Source organism: Gopherus flavomarginatus, chromosome 9 (assembly GCF_025201925.1).
Source record: "Gopherus flavomarginatus isolate rGopFla2 chromosome 9, rGopFla2.mat.asm, whole genome shotgun sequence".
NCBI classification, from domain to species: domain Eukaryota; kingdom Metazoa; phylum Chordata; order Testudines; family Testudinidae; genus Gopherus; species Gopherus flavomarginatus.
This window is the reverse complement of record NC_066625.1, coordinates 51,219,273-51,244,543: the sequence shown is the minus strand read 5'-3', so window position 1 is coordinate 51,244,543 and position 25,271 is coordinate 51,219,273. Positions and strand designations below refer to the sequence as shown.

At 44.4% G+C, this 25,271-nt stretch overlaps 1 protein-coding gene and 1 long non-coding RNA gene across 4 annotated transcripts; one reads left to right on the top strand and one right to left on the bottom strand.

The window, feature by feature from the left end:
* Positions 1-905: 905 nt before the first annotated feature.
* On the top strand, positions 906-20,574 carry TRIM69 (tripartite motif containing 69). Its single transcript, XM_050967441.1, has 6 exons — positions 906-1,522; positions 6,801-6,896; positions 12,515-12,748; positions 13,902-13,924; positions 15,618-15,742; positions 17,563-20,574. The coding sequence occupies exons 1-6, from the start codon at positions 1,016-1,018 to the stop codon at positions 18,102-18,104; spliced, it is 1,527 nt and encodes a 508-aa protein (XP_050823398.1). The 5' UTR covers positions 906-1,015; the 3' UTR covers positions 18,105-20,574.
* Positions 14,714-20,984, bottom strand: LOC127058056 (uncharacterized). 3 transcript variants are annotated; one of them, XR_007776271.1, is made up of 3 exons: positions 20,552-20,984; positions 17,316-17,501; positions 14,714-16,255 (listed from the first exon to the last, which is right to left on the bottom strand). It is a non-coding gene; the product is annotated as an uncharacterized LOC127058056 (long non-coding RNA). The 3 variants fall into 3 exon arrangements; XR_007776272.1 differs by having other exon boundaries at positions 14,714-16,197; XR_007776273.1 differs by having other exon boundaries at positions 14,714-15,978.
* Between the last annotated feature and the right edge of the window lie 4,287 nt (positions 20,985-25,271).

Genomic DNA, 25,271 nt, shown 5'->3' with positions numbered 1-25,271 from the left:
TGAGTACTGAAGATCTGGGATTCAGTCTCCATCGCTGACCAGTGTGGAGTGGAAGGAGTCATTACCATATCAGAGATTATTGGTTAGGGCAGTTGAGCTACAAAACTGAGGATTGCTAGTTTAAGACTGTAGAAAGATAATTTAGATTGGCTTTGCTTTTAAAATGATTTCCTCACTGAAGAAGCAGTGAGAAATACATCTATGGACCTACATTTCCAAATGTAACTTTTGTGTGCACAGCTGGTATATGATGGTGTCTGGGGTATATCTGGAAACGGGCTTCTCAGATCTATGTGTGGATTGTAGCTGTGTAGTGGTGAGTTGAGGTGTCAAGGACATACTTAGGGATAGTTGTTTCTGTTGCATATTTCTCTGATATATGTAGGAGATATGAGGTGTGTGTGTGTTTGGGGTATATCTTAGTGCTGGGGAATATCTGAGGGGGTCTGAAGCGTAGCTGGGACATGCATTTGTGTGCAGTAATACATCTGGTGAGCAAGGTTTTGTCGGTACTGGGGTCAGATCTGTGAGGCCGGGGGTTGGGGAATGGTTGTGTGTATGTGGTGATATACGGCGGGGCTATGTGTGCTTTTATTGGTTGTGTTACTTTGTATGGTTGTTCCTGATTGGGTGCACATCTCTGGGTTGACTGCTGTCTGCAGTCTCAGATGTTTAGTGGGAGACCGGGGAGTGAGCCTGAGGGCTGTCTATCAGGTAAATTTGATTACTCCTTATGTAGCTGCAAGGCTTGCCCAGTGTCAGTATGTGCACTATGCTGATGCGCCAATGTGGGTGGCTAACACGGTGCTTGGATGTGGGTGCGGCCTTGGTCATAGAGTCTCACCCCAAGGCCTCTCTCAACAGGAGAGTTTTGCTGAAGATCCTCCTCATGCCTAGATTACCCTTGATGAGGTCTGTGCCCTAGGCTAGAAAGGGGAGTCTCATTCCAGTCATTTCCCTTCTGACAGGATGGTCTTTGCTTGGTAGTTGATCTAAGACATTTCCCTCCAGCACGATGTCATCTTTCTCCAGTACAAACGTCTCCTCTTCCTCATCCACTTCTGTAAGTGACAATGAAAGCAAAATAAACCTCTTACTCAGCACCAGCTCCTCTGAACTGCCCTCAAGGCCACAAGCTGAAGATTTCACCAAGGAGCTGACCTGCCCTCTGTGCCTGGAATGGTTTAAGGAGGCAGTGATTTTGCCTTGTGGCCACAACTTCTGCAAACCCTGTATTGAGGAAATCTGGGGCAGGGCGGAGGTCTGCCTGTGCCCAGAGTGCCAAGCACAGTCCCCAGATAGGCAGTACATAGGGAACATAGTGCTGGAAAAACTAGTGGAAAAGATCAAGGGCTTTCATGTAGGGAAATGCCAGCAGAAATGCAGCAAACACGGTGAGCCTCTCAAGCTGTTCAGGAAGATGGATGGGAAACTGGCCTGCTTTCTCTGCAGAGATGCCCAGAAGCCTGAAGATCAAAGCTCCCAATTCCTACTCCTCCCAGACGCCGTGCAGCTCTATGCGGTAAGGCTCAGTCAAAGGCAGGCGTGAAACATTCTCTGCTACTTTAGCACATTTCACAGACAGTCCTTTCCACTGAAGAGAATGTGGAACATTTGATACGTCATAGTGTTGCCAACTCCTACAATGTTATTGAAAGTCTTGCCATATGAGATATTATTCTTAAAGTCCTGGCTCCTGGGATTCTGTGATCTTGTGAGACTCTCAGCTTTCATTTCAAAGTAATAACAGGATCCTAGCCTTCATGGTTCTGAAGAAACACTTGAAAACATGACCCAAGGGAACCCCAAAGGCTCCAAAAACCAGGACGTGAATAAAAAGAACCCGACACTTATTATTTTTTAAAAAATAATTATTTTAAGCCACTCTCTTGATTTTAGGGATCTGAGTTATGATTTTTACATGTTAAGCACTGTCCATGCTGCAATTAAAGCATGAATATTTATGCAGTATGTCACTAGCCAGAGGATTTTATCTTCATCACCAGGGCTTGAAGTGCTCACAGCTCTGGAGGTGGGGTGACAGTTTAAGCCTCCTAGGTTATAGGGCAGCTTGAAATTCTGAGGGATAAAAGCGAGACCCAAGGGCTGCATTTACATTAGTAAATTTCATAGCTGGAATTCACTGCCAGTGGTAGCAACAGTGGAAGCTGTGGATGATGCAGGTATTTTTACCATCATATCATACAGCTGTACTAGGTGATAAAATTGCTTGATCCCTGTGCATATTCTAATTTCCAGCAGTTGCACTGTCCCAGTGCTGAAGGATGGACTATGAAGTGTGTCAGTTATGAAGTGGAGTTAACACTCCACTGTGATGAACACTACTGCTCTTGGGCTAAATTTTGCCTCCTCTTTCCATGGCAATGGAAGTCTCTCTTGTAGTGGCCCAGAACCAGCATAGTCTGTCTGTGCAGGGGACAGAACAGGATTTGGAGATCCCATGCAGGATAGGAATATCCCTGCACAGTATGAGGCCTAGTTTCAAGTGGGGCTCCCTCTGGACCCCACTATACCAGGAATTTGGGAGTAGGGTGATCTACTTACCAAAAGCTAATAACCATGTGCTGCTCAGGCTTTTAAGATGATTGGCTGATATCCTCAAAGGTTCTGAACCCACATTGTACTCTGAAGGAAATGTGACTCATTATCAGTTTTATTAATGGGATTAAAGCTATTAACTAAACAAAAATAAACTGAGAAAACATCTAAGCTACTATCGGTACTTCTAAACTAAACTAAAAATGGTGCATTACAACAGTCAAATCAAAATCAAATCCACATATTAGTCTCAATATTGGATTGGAATTGAATAGTTGAATGCAAAAAATAATCAATCCTTATCAATTCTAGAGAAGATTCTAAGAAGGTGGTTCTCTGTTTTGTTTTAAATCCCAACTAAAGAATTGTACCTAAACCAATCATATCAAGGATTTAAAGCTCATCAAGAGCTTAACATGGAAGCCAATTACAAAGCTACCTTCTTAGAATTCCTTTCTTATGTGGTGGCTAACAAGATCCGCTTCTTTTATAATACAGACTGTAACACAACACTTTTGTACACATCCCAATAAGTAATTTTATGATCCACTATTTAGAGTTGTTTAAACCAGGGGAACTTTTCTTTCTGGTGCCTTCATTGTGTGAACTTTCTGAGGGTGCTTAGACACACATGCATGGTCATAACTACACTTTCCCACAGTAAAATTAAAAAATATTAAGCAGCTGGGATGTCTTCCAGCTATTAAAAGTACAAAAAGGAAAAATAAGATAACAGGAGCTCATTACCTCTCATTCTTGCAGTCTTATGGATTCTTGCAGGCAAAGAGCCAGACGGTGATGTTTTGCTGGTGCAGCGCTACACGTTAAAGGGCCTTATTTGGGTGCTGATCAAAAGCTGTTTGTTGATGTCATTATTTCATGTCCCCAAGGTGGCCAGTCTTGGAGATTCTGGAAGGTCAGCCTTGCCTCATGTGGCTTGTTGACCCGAAAGGCAAAGCTCCTTGGCCTTACCCTTGACCCTTATAGTTTGAAAATTTTGCTTGCTCAGTCTTGCAAGGCCTCCCTCCAAGTTCTTTGGACAAATCAAGTTCTGGGCCAACCTTGGAGCCATGCAACTTTCTCCAATGAGGTTTCAGTTGAGTAATTTCTTAGCAAGTATCAACCTGGAAAAGTCCTACTTAAATCAGTAATTGAAAAAAAATGTGGTGTTTTGCATACCACAGAGACTGACATCTGTGATCCCTCAAAATTAGCAAACATCTGGATTCATGAGACCACTTTGGGGAAGCTGGCCTGGTTGTAACCAGATGAAAAGGTCTTGAGGTAACATTGTGTCACCAGTTTACAGGAAAGTTCAATATCAAAATCATATAAAAATAACTGATTGAAAAAAGAACCCTAGTAACAACCAATCACTCAACATTCACCCAGCAGCAAAGTTAAAGATAAATTCTTCAAACCTATGTCCAGTTTCATCACCTCCAGTTCCTTTAGAACTGATGCATGTACAGTAATTTTTTCTATTTTAGCCCTGGACTATAAGTCAAGCAGCTTATCTTTTGGCATCTTCATCTTGTACACAAAGGGAAGTTACTTTAAAGCCTGTCAAGATGAAAGCCATTTAAAACATAAACTGAATTTGCACAGGATCTGTACTCTCAAGCTATTCCTTTCACATCTTCATGTAGTGGGAGCACAGGTTCTGCGGATGCTAGTCTAGCCCTAAGGCTGGAGTGTCAGACACCAATTGGCTTCATTGAATGACTTGGGGTTTCCAGTAAGTCCCCTGCACAGAGCAAGCTGCTCAGGGTGTATACTAGTGGTAGGATTTGGGCCTTTGGCAGTTCACAATTATCCAGTGTGACTGCAGACTCTAGAAAACAATACTGCAATTGATTACATAAGGCCCATTCAAAAGGGATCTTCCCAACCATAAGGGCTAAAACCTTCGTTTAAAAAAATCCTGAAAGCTGAGGTTCTTTAGATCCTAATGGGTAAGATCCATTCACCAGGGCAAGTTTTTAATTCACAATTCATCAAACCCCGATTCAGCTTTCACTAATCATGTTTTGATTTGCACAGATGTTTGCCCAGGAAGAGACATTTGTTCCTTCTCAGATTTGTCCAGCAGGGAGGTCACAAAAACTCAGTGTGTGATGTCATGATAATTTTCATGACAACAGACTGTGATGCCAGAAACCCACAGTAATGACTGTTGCCGAATTCATCAGCAAGAAGACAGAGCATGAGAGGGATGAAAAGCTCCTCTATAGATACATTTGCATTTAAAGCAAAGGGATCTGAGACATATACTGGCTGAGGCACTCGATTTGTGTTTAATTATTCAAGATTATTCAGCTGAAAGTCTCTCTTTAAATTCTGTTCAGGACTCTAGTTAACTATTGCAAAGTGATTGAGATGCTAAGGGAAGTTGCTGGTATCACCCCAGTGAATTGAGCTCTCCGGAAAGGTGGGCTGTAGGAATCGCCTCCGCTTCCTACCTTTTGTATAGCCTCAGGAGTGGAGGGCTTGTGCTCTCTGGGATAGGGGAGAGGTGGAGCCCTAGGTGAGTGGCTCACTTGTCTCAGAAGGCAGAGTGATCTGTTCTTGGAGCACTTCAGGGAGACATTCAAAGTGAGTGTGGAGTAGATAGCATGCATGATGCCCTTCTTAAAGGGGGAGAGGGAATGCTACACTGATCCACAAGGACAGTAACCTGGGTTTGGCAGACAGTAACCTGAGTTTGGAGGGCTACCGCAGCCATCAAAGAAATAACATTTTAAAAGAGAAGTACCAAATATGATCAGCAATGGGTTATGTATTTATGGGCTAGTGTCTGCCATTCTCTCTTCCTCCACAAGGATTCCACCGCACAGCAGCGCTCCTATCTGTGGCGAGGCTGTGGATTGAGGTCACCTAACCCAGTGGCTCTGAACCTTTCCAGACTACTGCACCCCTTTCAGGAGTCTGATTTGTCTTGCATACCCCCAACTTACACCTCACTTAAAAATTACTTGCTTACAAAACCAGACATAAAAATACAAAAGCACTCTGCTATTGAAAAATGGCTTACTTTTTCATTTTTACCATATAATTATACAATAAAACAATTGGAATATAAATACTGTACTTACATTTCAATGTTCAGTACCTAGAGCAGTATAAACATGTCATTGTCTGTATGAAATTTTTGTTTGTACTGACTTTGCTAGTGCCTTTTATTTAGCCTTCTTTAAAGTTAGGCAAATATTTAGATGAGTTGATGTACCCCCTGGAAGACTTTTGCATACCCCCAGGGGTACATGTACCCCCGGCTGAGAACCACTGACCTATTTCCTGCAGTTTCTCTGTCATAAACAGACAGTTAAGGGTTAATGCCTCTTTTACCTGTAAAGGGTTAAGAAGTTCACCTAGCCTAGCTGACACCTGACCAGAGGAAACAATGGGGGAATAAGATGTTTCAAAAGAAAGGAGGGAAGTTTTCCTTTGTTTAGAGCTTCAGTTTCAGTGGGAGTGAAAAAGATCAAGGAACCAGCCTCTTATCAGAGTAGTAAGTTTTAGAAAGGGATAAATAGGTTTGTGTTTATTTTCTTTGTAACTTGTCTTGGTACCATTAAGGGAATTATCAATTTTGGGTATTCTTGTGTGTATTAAGATTTTTGCCCAGGGGAACATCCTCTGTGTTTTGAATCTGTTGTCTGTGAGAGTAGCTGGTATGCTAATCTCTCCCAGAGGGTTTTCTTTTACCTCTCTTTTCTTTAATTAAAAGCCTTTTTCTTAATACCTAACTGATTTTTTCCTTGTTTTTAGATCCAAGGGAGTTGGATCTGGATCCACCAGGAGTTGGTGGGAGAAAGGAGGGGGGATGGTTAATTTCTCTTTGTTTTAAGATCCAAGGGGTTTGGATCTGTGTTCACCAGGAAATTGGTGAAGTCTCTCAAGACTACCCAGGGGAAAAAAGTAGTGCTTGGGGGTGGTGGCAGTGATACCAGCTCTAAACTGGTAATTAAGCTTAGAAGTGTCCATGCAGGTCCCCACATCTGTACCCTAAAATTCAGAGTGGGGAAAGAACCTTGACACTCTCCATAGATTACAGAGAATAATCTAAGTCCTTCTGGTACTCCTAATCTCAACTGATTTCCAACATAACAACTGGAAAAGTGCAGGAGAAAAATTAGGTCTCATTAGGGAGGCCCATCTCCCAGACATCCATTTAACTTCAGCTAGTATAAATAACTAGATACGTTACAGCATAATGCCTGTGTTTGTCACGCCAACAGGAAAAGCTGATCTCCACCAGAACTCAGCTGGAGGCCACAGTGCAGGAATTAAAGATTCTGAAAAATGCCCAGCAAGAGAAGATCTCTTGTCACAAAGTGAGTAGCATTCATTCAAAAAGTCCTGATTCTAATGCGCTTCAGGTGGCATTCTTGATGGGAACAGCACTCAGGGGTTTCTTATTGGAACAAAAAGTCTAGAGTGACTAGTCAGTTTACTACTAAGAACAAAATGATGTGCGGTCAATATGTGGAGGTATATATTAAGCATCTTAATGCACATTGAAATGTGCCTGCATTAAAAAAATCCTTTGCTGCATGGGTGTTCAAAGAAAGCTCTTGGAGAGAACTTCATTGGCTTTCCCCACTAAGTCCCTCAACAGCCCATTTTCCAGAATCCAAAATGCATGTTCAGCTGTTTTGGGCATCCTCGAATTGTAAGGCTGGAAGGGACCTCAAGAGGTCATTTCATCCATCCATTGCACAGAAATCCCAACGGTCTGGATAAGTCTGATTAACATCTGAATGTTGGGGCCTTACCTGAACCAAACCTCTGTGGGTTTGAGGTTTTCCCATCACTGCTGAAGGCCTCACACCTGACAATGCACCCAAGACATCCTCTATTACCCACAAAAACTGCACACTGTGTTAATCTCTTAGCAATGGAGCTAAATGGGAGGAGAGTTTGGATCATTAGCTTCGTGAATGTGCAAAATAAAGAAACTGCTCCATCAGGTCTAACCGGGAGACAGTTATAAATATCTACCATTCGTCCCAGATCTACTTATTTCTAGAGCCCTGCCAAGTGTACGTTATCGGTTCTAGAGCTGGATGGGAAATGTTTTTCTTGTCCCACACATATTTTCAAGACTTCAGAAATTGTTCCCATTCCAGAGCAGGATGAAACCAAGACTTCTCACAGTGTAATATTAGGGGTCAGGGCATTGCCTGAGATGTGGGAGACCTAGGTTCTTGTCCCTCCTGTAAATCAGGCAGAGCAGGGGATTGAACCCAGGTCTTTCATATCCCAGCAAGTGTCCTAATCACCAGGCTGTTGGCTAGCCTGAGGTACAGGTTCTCTAGCTCTTTCGCTTTGCCCAGAAATTCCTTTCTGGGCCTCAGAAACCTTCCCAACAAAATTTTCACCAAAATTGACCCTTTTCCATTGAAAGTTTCAGTTTTGATGAACATGCATTTTCTGGCAAAAAACATTTCATCAAAAAATTCCCGACCAGCTCTAATGGGTTCAAAAAGGCTTGTGGAATATTTCTTTGGTTATGATTCGCAGTTCAAACTAACTCAAAGTGAAGTCATTCAGATTCACTGAGTTTCACCAGGTCTCACCGGAAACCACAGTTGCTCCTGAAACAACCTTACTTTTATTGAAATATTAATGAGTTTCAAGACAGCAGCACAATCAGGAAGCACCTGTTGAAGATGGGTCAGACTTTTGTAACATGAGGTTAGCTCAGCTCTGCCTCTTTTGCATCCTCTTTTGCTTCTTGAGGATGATGCTTTGACCACTAGTAACATTTGTGTTTTGCTTTAATAGGGTGCCTAAATATAATGCTTCACAGCATGAATGGATCACTATAGGAGTCAGGAAGGAATCTGCAGCATTTCACAATTGCTCAGGGGCATTTTTCTTTCTTCCTATGAAATATCAGTTCTTCTTTGAGTGATTGCACATGTCCATTCCACTCCAGGAGTGTGTGTTTCCAGTACACAGTTGTCAGAAATCTTTGTCTCAGCAGTACCCATGGGGGGCAGTGGATGCACCCTCTGATGCCTCGTGCAGGTGTGCGATGGCATAAACGGTAGAACTATCCTTGACCCCTCTCAGTTCCTTCTTACCGCCCATGATGGTTGTTAGAATCTGTGGTCTTGCCTTCACAAGTTTCCCCCTTTTGTATATAGTTGATGCCTGTTTACCATGGGGTTAGTGTTTGAGTGTTAAGTTTTCTTTCAGAGTATTTTTACATTTCAGTTCCCCCTTTTTGGGGTTCTGCTGCTGGTACCTGGACATGCCTGAATCACTGGGCTTCAAGCCCTGATTTTCTTGTAATAAGCCTATGCCCATGAATGATCCATACTCCAGTTGTCTAAAGTCTCTTGGTGACTCTCAGGTATGAGATCGGTGTTGGATTTGTAGCAACTTTAAACTGAGGAACACAAAAGACAGGAAGGCCAGGCTGAAGATTTTGCTAACAGAGGCAACTCTGCGACCCTTGGAGCCATCCTACTCAGACCTTATGCCAAGCACTTCAGGTCTTCTGTGAGGAACACTCCCCCTGTGCTGGTCGAATCCTGGAACTGTTCACCCTCCCCAACACCGAGGAAGAAACATAGGCCCTCTAAGGAACTAACTGGGAAAGGGAGTCCTCTGGGTCCTAAATCCAGCAGACATGCGGACAGAGGTGCAAGTAGTGTACACTCCAAACTGAAGCACTCCTCGAGGCAGTCACCAGATCACAGGGTGGTTGACTCCAGCGCTGATGCAGTCCTCATTGAGTTTGGCCCCAGAAGCAGTTCCTTTGTCCTCGTCAGTGCCCTCGTCAGTCTAAGGCTATCCCAGGGTTGTACATGCCAGAGGCTTATGTGGTAGCCATGTGTGTGTGTTTGTGTGTGTTCTCTCAGTGTGCTGTCTAGCTCTGTGCAGACAGGGGGTGCAGCAGACCTCGATAATACTACCCAGAGTTGTTAAGTGCGGAGGATAGAGTGTCATTGCTTCGGTAATGCTGTTTAGTCTGCTCCGTGCTTCTGACTTTGGAGTTCCAATGTTATTAATAGATAGCTCAGCATGTTAATGTAGCAGACTTCAATGTTACCTATAAAGGAGGACCACAGGCTCAGTTCAGTGGCAAAGGCTCTCAGTCAGGTTTGTTGTCAATGATATGGACTGCTGCATTAGATCTGAAAGCTCATCCAAACATGATAGTGTGAAATTGCCTCAGGCTTCTAAGGTGTATGGGCTCATGGACATATATAGTCCAGCACATCGGAGTGTGTCTCAGGAAACTGCAAGGATGGCTGACTTTGGTGTACTCACAGACCCGTCTCTCCCTGGACATGTTGGTGCAAGTACTTTCTCAGATCTTAGCCTCTCTGGACTGGTGAACAATCCCTGCCAATGTGTGTGTGGGGTTCCCTTTGCTCCTCTTCAGCCAACATTAACCTTAGTAACAGACACTTCTGCTCTTGAATGGGGAACCCTCCTGGGTTCCCTGCAAAAACAAGGTGTATGGTCCACTCAGGAGTTAGCTCTGAGTATAAATGTCAGTGAACTGAGAACCATTTGGCTGGCATGTCAAACCTTCCTTCCTCATATCAAGGAAAGAAATCTGCTTGTTCTTACAGGCAATACAGTGACCATCTATTATCTCAATAGGCCAGGAGGGTCCCGGTAATCTTTACGCTGCTAAGAGGCAGCAAGCAATGGGACTTTTGCATTGCCAATTCAATTGACCTCAAAGCTTCTGATCTTCTGGCTGTGCAGAACAGCTATCAGACCAACTAAGCGGCTCATTTACGAGTCACCATGAATGGTCTCTCTATCTGGATGTCACTTAGGGCATTTTCCTCCTGTGGGGAACTCCCCAGGTAGACCTATTTACAATAAAAGCCAACAGGAACTACCAGCAGTTTTGTTCTCGACAAGGTCGCCGTCTGGGGTCCCTCACAGATGCTTTCCTGTCACCCTAGGCAAAGAAGCTCCTGTAGGCCTTTCCTCTGATCCCACTCCTACCCAGAGTGTTGTTGAAGATGGGGCAGGAACACACCTGAGTCATTCTCATAGCCCCATTGTGGTCTCAGCAACACTGGTTCTCCATTCTCTTGTCCCTGTTGGACATAGCACCACTCCCTCCACCATTGGACCCAGACCTAATTACTCAAGACCATGGTTTCCTGCTCCATGCCAACCTGCAGGTTCCCCACTTGACAGTCTGGAAGTTTCATGGCTAGATCCTCAAGAAAAGGAAACGTGTTCAGGATGTGCTTTTAAATAGTAGAAAACTATCTGCTAGAAACACTAACCTGGCAAAATGGAAGCGAGTCTCCATTTAATCCTGATGAAAAGAGGTTTCACTGGTCTGATCTTCAATACAGCATATTCTAGACTATCTGTTATTCCTAAAACAGGTTGCTGACTGTTGGTTCTATCAAAGTCCATCTGGCAACTATTTTGGCTTTCCACCCTCCCATTGATAATTGTTCTGTAGTTTCCAATTCTATGTCAATGTGGTTTTCGAAGTGGCTTGAACAAGTGTAGCCATATGTACAGATACCCTGTTCCTCTTTGGGACTTAAATCTGGTAGTGTCAAAACTAATGAATTCTCCCTTTGAGCCTTTTGCTACCAGTTCCTAACTACATCTCTTGATGAAGGTAGCCTTTTCGGTGGCTGTTACATCAACTAGAAGGGTAGGAAAGCTACATGCTCTAATATCTGGCACTGAATACACTATTTTATTTAAAGACAAAGTTTAGCCATGTACCCATCCAAGTTTGTTTCAAAAGTGGTGTCTAACTTCCATATCAATCAGGTAATATGCCTTCTTTCTTCCCAAAACACATGCGCATAAAGATGGTAGAGACTTCACACTTTGGGTATTAGGAGAGTATTAGCATTCTACCAAGACTGGACCAAGCAGTTTAGATCATCCTAACAGCTGTTTGTGGTGATGGCAGATGGATGAAAGTGCTCCCAGTCTGATCTCAGAGGATATCATCTTGGACATCCTCATGTATTTGCTTGTGACATGACTTGGCTAATATATCTCCACAAAGCAGGGTAACACCACATTCAGCAAGATTTCAGGTGACTGCCACGGTCTTTCTGGCTCAAGTGCTAGACATTTGTAAAGTAGTGTGTACTGGTCTTCAGTACACACCTTTGCCTCCCATTATACAATCTCCCAGCAATCTAAAAATGATGCAAAGTCTGGATGGGTAGTCCTTCAGTTACTATTATTCCAATCCCACCTCCAGATTGAACTGCTTGTGAGTCTTCTAAAGTCAAATGGACATGTACAATCACTCACCCTCCTACCCCTCTATATCAGAGTCTATCTGGTAAGAAGGAACTGAGAGAGGTTGGAGGTCATAGGTGCCGACTCCATGGGTGCTCTGGGGCTCAAGCAACCAATGAAAAAAATAGGGGGTGCTCAGCACCCGTGAGCCAACATTAGGTGACAGGAACATGTACATGGCAAACAGTGAAACCAGAAAGCAGAAAGGACCCTCTGGGAAAAATGTAAGTCAGTGACTGTATTGGGGTTGGCTCTGCCTTTATGCCATTGCATGGCAGCATGAGGCAGCAGATAATGTATGCGCTGCCCCAACGGGTACCTCTGAGGAAAAAATCTTTTATAATAGTGCACTGGGTGTGCACACATTTAAAGTGGAGTGGACATGTGCAACACATCTCGAAGAACAAAAGTTAAGGAACATGTTAGTAACCATTTTGTATTTGTCCTGGCTAGAGCTCAATAGCAGACTTGAAGGACCAAGGGTCTGTCCTTGTAAAGCAGGTTCTACAATCCTCTGAGAAGGTATAAATGGTTCACAGGATACACTGGCAATTATAAAACATGAAACAAGTGATTTGTCACTTGTGCTTTATGAGCTGGTAGCAATTAGTTATCTTAGTAAATATTTTTATCTGAAACTGCTCAGTACAAGATATTTCTTGTTTAACAAACCGTGTGTGTTTTCCAGGAGAACAAATTTCATCTTCAGCATCACATCTCCTTAGAGTTTCTGAAACTCCACCAGTTCCTTCATGGAAGGGAGAAAAGATTAATGAATGAGCTGCAAGAGGAGGGGAAAATCCTCCTCCAAGAAATGGAGGCAAATCTAAACAAGCTCCAGGAAAAGTGGAAGCGAGCCAAGGAGACGGTGATACGCATTCAGTCCCGACTCTACCAGCACAGTTCTATCGACTTCCTTACAGTGAGAAATCTGGACTTGAACACTAACACAGAGTGAAATGTAGACTGACAGAGTAATAATTTGGGGAACATGAAGTTCTATCTGCAGAGCACATGGGAGGGAGAACTGGAGAAGGGTGATCCAAGCCACCATCAGTGGTTTTTACCTCTTGATATTTCTAACCCCAGATGATTCCTAATGTGATGCTTTAAAATATTTATTTAGAAATATTTGTCAGCTAATGCCTGGATTTTATTATGAAGGAAATGTACATGAAAATAGGCTAGTTGTTTTTGTTAAGAGTTCTGCTTACTCCTCACCTGAAAACCTGATCCTCTGTGATAATCCTGATACCAAGACCTGCATTGGGACAGACAATGGATTGTGATTTTGGTTGGGGAATAAGTAATAGGAGCAGATGAAACCTCAGGAAGAAAGGATTCTGATTGACTTGTGCTGTGTAATAAAAGCTGAGAAATTCAAAGAAGCTAAAATGTGCCCAACTCCTATGGACTTTCCTTGGTATTTGGGTGCCAAATTCCGTTTGGCTCCTTTGACAATCCCAGCCAAAGAGCACAGGAAAGGAAATAGAAAAATTAGGATATATTCATGGAGCTGTTTCTAAGCATCACATTTCCCATAATTCCCTCTAAGGGATTGGTTGCATCTCCAGTATCAAAACCAGAACAAGCTGCGAAATACCAAATACACCTTTACCTTGATATAATGCTGTCCTCGGGAGCCAAAAAATCTTACTGTGTTATAGGTGAAACTGCGTTATATGGAACTTGCTTTAATCCACTGGAGTGTGCAGCCCTGCCCCCCTGGAGCACTGCTTTACCGCATTATATCCAAATTCATGTTATATTGGGTCATGTTATATCGGGGTAGAGGTGTATCCTGAGAAGAATGTTTGCTGAAATCACCCCTCAGACCCTGGCCTGGAGGGAGAAATGGAACAAGCTCTGGAGGAAGGATAGAGACAGTTTCAGAGGAAGAGGCTATGGCAGGGCAAGGTCATCTCCTTTGAGAGTTCAAAAAAACTGTCAATTTCCGTTCCACTGCAACAGATAGCTGCCTGGGGGGGGGGGGTTCTCAATACTATTAACATGTGCCATGCGAATTAGAGAGTTAATAAACGTCTCTACTTACCTTTCTCTTTCTCCTTTGACAGGGCATAAAAACCTTCATGGAACAGTAAGTACGAGTTTATAGTATTCTTCAGTTTCTGTTAGAACTGGGCAAATAGTTCGTAACAAATCATTTAGTTGACAAATTTTGCTTCTTTCTGTTTGCAAAACCATTTGTCAACAAATTGTGAAATTCTCAAATTTAGCAGTTCATAATTATTCACAAATTTCTTCAACACATGATTGCTGGTCTGCAGATTATTTGCAAACAGCACCATGTGAATATTTAGAAAGTGGAATTTGTGTGGGGTCGGTACCATATGTAAGTCACGTGGTATTGTTCTCATTCCCAGATTGGATGATTTATGCTATTAATCAATGAAAGAGTGTAAATTCTGAATTGCATGATTGGGTGTGAAATTGCACTTTCTATTGCTGTTGATGAGTTTCACCACCTGACATTTAATTTTGGTGAATATTCAGGTTTCAGATTTGCTTATTTTGAGTATTTGTGCCTGTCACAATGTCTGGTATGGGTCACAGCTGAGAGGGTCAGACTGTCAAAGAACTGGGCAGACACTCCCTCACTGGCAGTATAACCTATAATTAGATTTAACCAAATCAGCAACAAATGTGTGCTTCTAGATTACTATATTAGCTTACTATGGAGCCACAGACAGTCCCCCTAGAGACACTCCAGACTATGCCACCATCAAGATGAACTGGATGTCTGTGATGAAAGCTTATTAAAACCCCAAATCACCATCTCTAGGTTCTTACAGCCACCCTAAAGAGACTGTCACTTACTCTAGGTCAATGGATGCTTAAAAGCTCACTCCAAAGACAATGCTGTCAGTCAATTTCTTTGTAAACTAACCAGAGATTTATTAGCTAAGAAAAAGAAATGAGAGTTATTTAGAAGTTAAAGCAGGTAAAATGTGTTACAGAGGAATTAGAGTTTGTAAGTCCAAAATGATAGCAGGGATGTTCAATCTGCTAGTTTTCTATATGTCTCTCTGGCTTTCCCAAATAGTTTTTGGGGACCTCCATCCTTTTGTTCAAAATTTCCTTTGTCAGAATTCATCAGTCCAGAAGTAGGGCAGGAAAGAGGTGGCCAGGGGCCTTTTTCCCTTTTATATATTGACCCTTTTTGAGGGGAAAAAACTTTGCTGAGTCATAGGGTCAGGCAGTTCAGTCGTGTCTGTGCTTTGCCATTGGTCCTTCATATGAATTGCAAATTTTTGCTTGCACCTTCTGTGCACGTGCCCATTTGAGGTGTCTTCAGGAATGACATGCAGAGGCTCTTGTTTACAGTTCCTTTGTTATTCCTGAAGAGCTAACCTGTGGGCATTTCTCAGACTCACAACATGTTTGAGTTACAAATATAGAGCAAAATGTCATAACTACACACACAATGTCAATACACACAGTATAATAAGATAATAATACTCAGCAGATTATAACTTTTCCAGTTATACCTCACAAGGCATACTTTGTACAAGATGTATCACAATTTTGTAGAAGTGGTGACCATATTAGATTAGACATAGCAGTCTAATTAATCACAGTGCCGATACAGCTTGTTTGCTAGAATGTTCACAAAAAGGGGAAACAAAAGGGCTTGAATCCAGTCAAAGAGACTTTCTTTAACATTTTACCAAAGACAATGTTTTCTGCAGCATTAGTGCACCTGTAGCCTCTGTATTTACCGGACACTGTAAACACAATCTAATGGGCAGGGTGCTTTGTGTCCTGCACAGCTTAGAGGAAAAAACAGGCACCTTATCTCTGGGAGCACTTGTCTGTCATGAACTGAGCCTGGGACAGTTCAAGGGTCCAATTCAGTACAACGCATGGAAGGAAATGAAATCCATCCTTGGACCAGGTAATGAGATATTGCGTCATTATTTGCTACAGCCCATTTGACCCATTCCTGTCTTTTTTCAGTCCTGGTTTTATTTTTCTTTTTGTGTTGCTGTTCCATCCTGATTTTCAAAATAATAATGAGCTATTACATGCAGTTTCCCCCCTAGTTTCTAGTCTATTTCAATCTGTAGTTCACATGCAATAACAACATGCTGATATGCCTGGAGTCCCAGGACTAGAGGGAAAGGTTTAAATCTAAACAAAAAATAATAATTTAAATTTAATTTTTGAAAGTTATTAAAATATTTCTAGTACTGTTAGATTTTGTAAAACTCAGATGGATGCTGGGAAGATAAATTCATTCGTGTGTATGATCAAATACTATGATGAGAGCACCACAGAAATGCCCAGGAGGGAATTAATAGTTTTGGGATTTGGATGATGTGCAATAAATATAAGACCTGGAGCCACACCCTGAATGAGGAGAATGAAAAACAAAAATGGAATAACTAGTCATTCACTCTATGAAGTCCTGTGGAAGAAATAGCACATGATTATGTACTTAAAAACAGTATCATGATGCATACACACAATGGAGCCAAATGAAGATTGAACAGAAACCTTAATTCTGATATTTCCTAACATCTGGGTGGTTGATTTTACAACCTTAATGTTTTTTTAACATTTTTTGAAGGATGAAAGGGCATATATAATAATATCTTTTACATGAAAAAAGCACCATAAAGAAATGTTAAGGTTGCAAAGCTATAGTAAATTCAGGAAATGACAAACCTTAACTTCGCCCTTTTTAGTCTATGCTTTATGATTTAGCATTTTATTATGTGGCCGTATCCTGCGTCTCAAGTAATGCAATATAATATCATACTTCCACCTTGCCCCCTCCCCGCTCGTGCCCCCGCCCTGAGGCCCCCCCCGTGGCAGCTCCCCCCTCCATCCTGAGGCGCCCCCCTTGCAGCAGCTCCCCATCCTCCACCCTGAGGCACCCTCCCACCCCAGCTCACCCCTGCTCTGCCCATGAGCACGAGCAGCCCGAGCATGCTGTGGCTGCTTCATTTCTCCCGCCTCCTAGGCTTGCGGTGCCTAAGCTGATTGGCGCCACAAGCCTGGGAGGCGGGAGAAGTGAAGCAGCTCACCCCTGCCCCGCCTCCTCTCCGAGCACGCCATGACCGCTTCGCTTCTCCCACCTCCCAGGCTTGCGGCACCAATCAGCTTAGGCGCCGCAAGCCTGGAAGCCGGGAGAAGCGAAGCGGCCACGGCTTGCTTGGGGAGGAGGCGGGGCAGGGGTGAGCTGGGGTGGAGAGTTCCCCTGCGTGCCGCCCCCCCTTACTTGCTGCAGGAGGCCCTCCCTGAGCTCCCCTGCCCCAGCTCCCTCCGCCTAAATGCTGATGACAACCTGAGCGGCCGAAGATCTGTCCGCTGCAGTCGCTGCTGAAGAAAATGGCACCCCCCAAATGCTAGTGTCCTAAGCGACCGCCTAGGTCACCTAAATGGTTGCACTGGCCCTGTCCCAGAGTGTCTCTTCCCCAAATAGATTTTCCCCATAGTTTTTCCTTTGGTTTGGTTGCACCTACCTTGCTGGGTCTTTTTGGAACTATTTGGTGATGAATCCTGCCATGTGTAGAGCTCTGCTTCCTCTGTTTGCTCTGCAGTGCTTCTTAGGTCTGATTCTTCTGCTTGCTGATGAGAGGCCTCCAGGCAAAAGGAGAATTTCTCAGTTCTGGGACAGTTTTGGCAGCATTCCCAGGGCCCTAGTTACTCTGTAGAAAGTACCATGTTAAAATGCTTTCTCTGATAACCATGTTTTCTCTTTTTACCAAGGCCTTTCCTTGGTAACTCTGGACCCGAAGACAGCGCATCCAAACCTTGTTCTCTCTGAAGATCTGCGCTGTGTGAGACACGTTGACACAAAGCAGATGCTCCCAGATACCCCAGAGAGGTTTGATTCCAGTGTTGCTGTCCTGGGATCTGAAGGATTCACTTCAGGGAAACATTATTGGGAAGTGGAGGTGGAGAACAAGACCAAATGGACTTTGGGGGTGGTCAAAGAGTCCATCAACCGGAAAGGGAACAACACATTATCACCCAGGGATGGATACTGGCTTATAAGACTCAGGAACAGGAATAAGTTTAAAGCTTTGGATATACCTGCGAGAGGTCTGACCCTGAACACTAGCCTGTCTAGGATTGGGGTGTATCTGGACTATGAGGGGGGACAGGTGTCCTTTTATGATGCTAATAAGATGTCCCATATCTACACTTTCATGGACACTTTCACAGAAAAGCTTTACCCGTACTTCTGTCCCTGCTTGAATGACTCCAGTGAGAACAGTGAACCCCTGAAAATCTTCTTCAACATGTAGGAGCAGATTTGCTGATGGCTTCCCCCATGAAGCAGGTTTCCCTAGACACCAGTAGGTCTGAAACAAGGCTCATAGATTTAGTAACTGATGTTACTAACAATGTGTTGAATATAGCAGGGTGTTTCCCTTCCAACACACCCAGCATCACAAATGCTTTTTCTAGCACTTGCTTTGACGGTTTCTTAGGGTTTTCCAGGTTTAGGGGCAGGAGTCTGGGGAGTGGGGAGGGTTTCTGGTAGTGGCTTGGTGAGAGGTTGGGACTTCTGCCATGAGTAAGTCCTGATTCAGTCTCACTCTATTTGTTGATGGAAAACGTTCTTGAGGCCTGGCAAATACTCCAAACTTGACCAGGTCCACTGGCTGGGACAGGATCCATTGGGCTGGGATCATGAAAATGTGGAAGGTGAGTTGATCAAGTCCAGGAAGGACTGGGTAGGAAACCAGCAGGGAGCCAGATCCGAGAGAGTAATAGAGCCAGCTGCAGGGAAGGGTGATATTTGGGCTGAGCTGTCTCCAAGGGGTTACCTAAGGGCAATGGAGTTGGGGGAGGTATTTGGGAGAAGGAGCTGAGGATTAGTATACTTTTCTTTACTTGTTCTAAGGGTTAAAGAGATCCTCTTAGGCAAGAAAAGGGTCAACATTTCCCCTCTAAATAATACAGGCTCAAATGGCCAAGGCTGGGAGAGAAATGTGCATTGGGACTCCTTGACTGTAAAAGTTGCTCTTTTAAACCAAATTTTATTCCATTCAGTCTCCTCTTGTCCACCACAAACCAGTACAGAACTCTGCATAGCAACCAATACAGATAGATTTGTTTTAAAATAATACAATTAGAAGGGGGCAGGAGCAGAAACTAATGCAAAGAACAGCAGTGAATTTCTGACAGCTGCACAGAGGCTATTGCTAAACATAAAAAGTAGCAAATGGAGACCAAGAACCGTACTGAAGTTTGAACAGCTAAGAGGTCACTGAAGTCCATTGGCATGAGCCAGTTTTTTAAAGGAATTTAAAAGAACATCTTTTTTCCAATGGAAACAATCTTAAGGGATGAGTAAGGGAGCACAGAAGCAGTCAAACCATGTCATGACTAAAATACAGGGCAATGAGAAAGATATTATAGAAAAGAAACACGTTCACTTGAGGCCTGACCCTATTCTCATTGAAGTCCATAGCAAAACTCCCATAGTGCTCAGTGAGTGTAGATCATGGCCATGGCAAGTAACAATTGTAGAGCCCTCTAAAGAAGTGTGGAAATATTGGAGAACATATGAGAAGTGAAAATGTCCAGATTCCGGACATCTATGAAGGAGCAGAAGTCTTTGATCTAATTAGAGCAGAGGTGGGCAAACTATGGCGGGACCATCCTGCCTGGCCCCTGAGCTCCTGGCCTGAGAGGCTAGCCCTCGGCCCCTCCCCTGCTGCTTCCCCTCCCCCACAGCCTCAGCTCGCTCGCTCCGCCGCTGGCGCAAAGTTCTGGGCGGCAGCGCTGCAGAACTGGGGCCTGACCCAGTCTCTGAGCTATGTGGTGGCAGCAGTTGCATGGCCCAACTCCAGACAGGTGGCGCGGCTGTAGCGCCGTAGCCACCAGTGCTCCAGACAGCATGGTAAGGGGGCAGGGAGGGTTGGATAGAGGCCAGGGGAGTTCGGGGTGATGGTCAGGGAGTGGGGGTGTGGATAGGGGTTGGGCGGTTGGGGGTGGGAGCAGGGGACTGAATGGGGGCAGGGGTTCTGGGAGGAAGTCAGGAAGGAGGGAGGATTGGATGGGGCAGCAGGGGGCAGTTAGGGGTAGGGGTTCCAGGGACAGGGAGGAGTGGTTGGATGGGGCAGGGATCCTGGAGGGGCCATCAGGAACGAGAAGAGGGGCTGGATAGGACGGCACAAGTCTGGGGGTGGTCAGGAGACAGGGAGTGGTGTCTGTGGATGGGGCAGGGGCCCCGGGGGAACCGTCGAGGGGGTTGGATGGGGCAGGAGTCCCGGGGGGGGGGGCAGATAGGAGGTGAAGGCCAGGCCACAACCCTCTCCCCTAACTAGCTCTCCATACAATTTACAAAACCCGATGTGACTCTCAGGCCAAAAAGTTTGCCCACCCCTGAACTAGAACCACCTGTCAACACATTACAATTTTGTAGTCATTAACATTCAGGAAGCCCATAGATATAGAGCAGTGCTTTAGGGTAGCAGTTTTATCAAATCTTAATGACAAAGAAATAATTCTCATCCCTAAAATTGCTAGAGGAAGTTAAAATGGACCCCTACAATTCTGCCATGAACACTTGGTTTGATACAAGTGTTACTGAAATGTTGGGTCTGCCTAGCTGAGAGCCAATGACAGCCAGACAGGGATAAGGAAAGGTTGCTTTATTTTGCAGAAGAAAGGAGAGTTCTATACCTTGGTACAAAAAAACTTTACTTCATACAAAAACCAAGAATCTTTTATACACACTTACATACAGGCTTCGGTCGTGCTAGCATTTGATTGGTGGTTAGCAAATCCTGCACTTTTGCAATCTGCTCAGCAAAATCCAGTTTAGGACCATCTTCAACTGCCTCAAAACCAATAAGGGAAGACAGTTCAAAAGTTCAGGCTACTGTGTCCGTGAGATGTTTAATTTCCCCTAATGGTTGCCAGCTATTATAAAGCTACTAGCAGTTAGGGAGTCGCTGCTGACTGTCACAGTCCTCCCTTTGGGCCTGATAATCTAAATTGTCAGGCCCGTTACGCAATTTGCGATTAAGCTGGAGGGAGAGATATTGGGTTTTTTTACGGACAGTAGAGCCCTTAGTAACAGCACTACACAAACATTTTGCACATTGCAACATTACCCAAACGACACATAGAAAGAAAAGAAAGAAAATAATTCATTTGACAATTTTACGGAAAAGGTCAGTAAACCATGACCTAAGGTCTGGGAGGAGGTCCTTAAAATTAAGATTATGATCAAGAGATACAGTGTGGAAAACAACAGCTGCATCCTTGATGGCCTGCAAATTCTTCTCAATTAAACCAGAGCGATTAATATAAAAACAGCATTTTTTCCCAATGAGAGCACAGGCCCCCCCTACTTTAGCATTTATGGCATCTAGCACACGCCTATTTTGCAGTGTTACTTTTGCTATGTCATTAATTTTTTTGTTGTAACCTTTGGAACATGTCCAAGGAAGCATTAGCTGCTTTTTTAAGTTTTGCAGAAATGTTTACCACTGCTCTTCCCAGCTTTGCTACCCTCAGTCCAGGAATAAGTCAATGTAGAAAGGAATGAAATTCTGTTTGCCTGATTGCTAGGGGGTTTTCGGCATGTTTAATCCAAGCCCCTTTCAAGGGTGTGAAGAGCTTGTGAGAATAAATCCCCAGGTTGAGGATTTGACGTGAGTCCAGTGTGGTGTTTACTTGAAAGTCTGGTAATACTCTGGCCACACCACACCAGCCATGCCAACTGGCGGGAGAGCTTTATAAGCATTATGGCCACAAATAAAACACAGACCAGGGCTCTGTAAATAAAGGATGAAGAAGCTTCCTGTTACTCGGTGGCGCCAATTTACCCTAACATCTCGATGTTTGGAGTTGTCAAATACCCAGCCCTGGCGCCACCAATGGAATGCATTTAAATGTCCCATGGTGTGGGTGTTGTTTAAGATACCCCCACAGTATGTAACAGCAAACAAGTGTGATGTAAAGCTTACTAGTGCCCCCTGGCATTCAGAAATTTTTACAAGGGATGAGTGAGGTGATAAAATGCCAGAGGAGACGTCCATATAATATGTATGGGTCTCATTTATGGGACCCAAGGGAAGGAATGAAGGAAACCACTCCCCTTGATAACGTTTGCCTGTCAATTTTGCAATATAGGCCTTTTGAAACTGGCAGGGAGGTCTCTGGGTGTCTACACCAATTTTTAACGGGCAAAAGGTTCCATTTTTAACACTAAACTTAAGGGTTTGATCGCAGACTTCTAAGGGGATGTAACCCAGTTCCTTCCCGGTCCCGTCAACAGCCTTAAAACATAGGGCCAGCTTATACCCAAACCCAAGATTATCGAAGAGAGGGACCCCTTGGGCCTCCCACCTATGATGCCAAACCTCAGACATTTTTTCATACTTATTGGACTGGTATTTTTTTTTTACCACCACTTAGCTTTTCACACCACTTGTAGGGAGAGAGTTTCAGAGAGGTTTAAAGGTACAGCCCACAGTCCTATTTCTTCCTCAGAACGAGTTCGGTGACACGACCAACAGTCAGACAAGTGTCCCAGCGTGGCCAGTCGCTGAAGAGGTTTAGCTGCTGGGTGTGGGCTAGCTTGTACAAGGGGCAGGCTTAGAAATAATAGCCACCGCAGCACTGTCTGAGAACCCATAGTCACAAAGACTCAGGATTTTGTTCATCAGAACAAAAGCTTTAGTTCCTTGAGAGGTTCAGTTTTTCAGGTATTGTTTGTTCCTGGCTCTTACGGGTTGCGGTGGGAAGAGCTGGCAGTGCTTCCTCGAAGTCCGATGTTGTCTGCTTTTGGCCCCGGTCTAGGGGCTAGCTTGATTCGGGTGTGGTGGATCCAGGTATTCTGTTTTCTTACTCGAATTGCAGTGTGGGAGGTAAGAAGGACTTGAAAAGGGCCAGCCCACCGGGGATGGAGAGGCTCGATTTTTCACTTTTTTACATAGACCCAATTCCCTGGCTGGATCCAGTGAGCAGGTACATCAGCGGGTAAGGACTGAAATTGGGCTGCATACCTGCTGCCAGCTCACATGCTCGGGTGAGGGCTACCAATTCTGCCGCCTGGGCTGAGGTGGAGGGTCCCAGGGGTGCAGATTGTAATACCTCAAACTGGGTAGATACTGCAAATTCAGATATTCGTTGGCCCTTTACGACCTGTGCTGAGCCATTTGTATATAGTTTTAGGTCAGCATTTGGAATGGGCACATCTGAAAGATCTAGTCGAGGTTTTTTTTGATAATGCACTACTTGAAGACAATTATGTGAAGGCTTATGATTGTTGTCCGGAAAAGGTAAAAGGGTCGCAGGGTTCAAGGTATGGCATTGCTTAATTTTTAAATTGGTTCTGGACAATAAAGAAACTTCCAAATGGGTTAGTCTTTGAGAGGTTAAATGCTGAGTGCCCTTTTGGACTAGCAGTAGTTGGACCGCATGTGGAGTCTGTAGGACCATCAGACGGCCTAAAGTAACCTTCTTTGCCTGGGGTACCAGAAGGCCAGCAGCAATCACCGCCAGAAGGCAACCAGGAAAGCCTTGTGCCACCGGATCCAATTTTTGGGAATAGTAGGCCACAGGTCGTTCCTTGGGCCCAAAAGTCTAGGTCAGGACACCCGCGGCCATCCCTAATCGCTCATGCACATAGAGAATGAAGGGCTTCTGATAATCAGGGAGCCCAAGTGCTGGGGCTGAGGCCAAGGCTGTTTTAACCTCCTGAAAGGCTTTGATAGCCCCAGAATTCCAGTGCAGGGGTTTCTCGGCATCATGGGTTATCTGCTTATAAAGGGGCTTTGCCATTTTTTTAAAACCTGGAATCCAAGAATGGCAAAATTCTGCAAGGCCTAAAAATCCCCGCATTTCACGTTTAGTTTTTGGCCGTGGGATGTTAAGGATTGACTGGATACGGGCACTAGATAAAGCTCGATGTCCCAGGGTCAGTACATGACCGAAGTAGGTTATCTGGTCCTTGGCAAGCTGAAGCTTAGAAGGGGACACTTTATGTCCCTTATCTGCCAAGCAATTTAGCAAGTAAATAGTGTTTGTTTCGCATGTTACTTGATTAGGAGAAAAAACCAGGACATCACTCACATACAAGAGATAAGTGGACCCACCAGGTAGCTTAATATTAGCTAAATCCCGTGTCAGGATAGAGGAGAAAATGGTTGGTGATTCAACATATCCTTGTGGTAGCCAAGTCCAGGGCAGCTGTTCTGCCCTCCCGGTCTCTGGTTCCGTCCATGTAAATGCAAAGATATCCCAGCTGTCTTGATCTAGGGGAATACTGAAAAAGGCATTACACAAGTCTATTACTTGCTAGAATGGCAGTCAGGATAGTGTGAGGGTTAGGTACCAGGTTGTGTCTAGCCTGAACGACTCTATTCACTGCATACAAGTCCTGGACAAATCGGTATATCGGTTTTTGCTCTGGATCCGTGTCAGGTTTTCTGACTGGCAGAATGGGGGTGTTGAAAGGAGACTTGGTGCGAACTAGCACTCCCAACCGCAGGAATATGGTGATAAGGTTCCGGAGGCCTAGCAGAGCTTCTTGGTGGATGGGATACTGACGAATTTGAGGAATTACAATGTCTGGCTTTAAGGTTATATGCACTATTTCTGTCTGGAGAGTGCCCAAGTCTGTTTTTAAAGTGCCCCATAGGGAGGCTTTTACCTCCTGTCTGAGTCGCTCGGGGAGGATCGGGTCCGCAGGCAGGATCAAGTCCTCTGAAGCCTGGGTCAGAATAGCACACAGCTGGGGAAGTTGGTTTTGAGGTAACCGGAGGACAATCCTGTCATCTGAAAAAAAGATCTGAGCATGCAATTTACACAACAGGTCTTTGCCCAAGAGGTTAACTGGGGAATCCAGAGCTAGCAAAAAGGCATGGGAGGCGGAGACCCCAGAAATTTCCACAGTAGCCTCCTGCAACACAGAACAGTCAAATGGCTTTCCTTAGAGGGTTTCCGCTGAGACCTACCCATCCCCTTTTCTGGCACTCAAATAGAGAATTAAACAGAAAGAAGGAGGGACTAATGGTTTAATCCAAAAAATCCAAGCCAGCAATCTCTGCTTACACTGGCTGCTACAGGGGACGGAACAGAAGGATCTTAATATGACCTTAGGGCTTCCTTGCACGCTATGGCTTCCACCCTGAGGAATTATGAACACGAAGCTCAGTTCTGCCCACACACCTAACACCTAAAGGTATAAGACAGAAATACAGTAACCAAGTAACCAGAATATAACCAAAACCCGGGAAGTGTTTTTTTATTTTATTAGGGCTCACCTTATCGGAGCACGAACCCCAGGGGCCACGGTGAAGTGAGGAAGAGGGGCTAAGCACCCCGGTGGCGCCTCTCCTATTTCGCCGCAGCCATCCGGAGTCCGATGTTTGAGCTAGGACGGTCCCATCTGGGGTCTCCAGAAACTGTTACCAAAATGTCAGGTCCGCCTAGCTGAGAGCCAATGA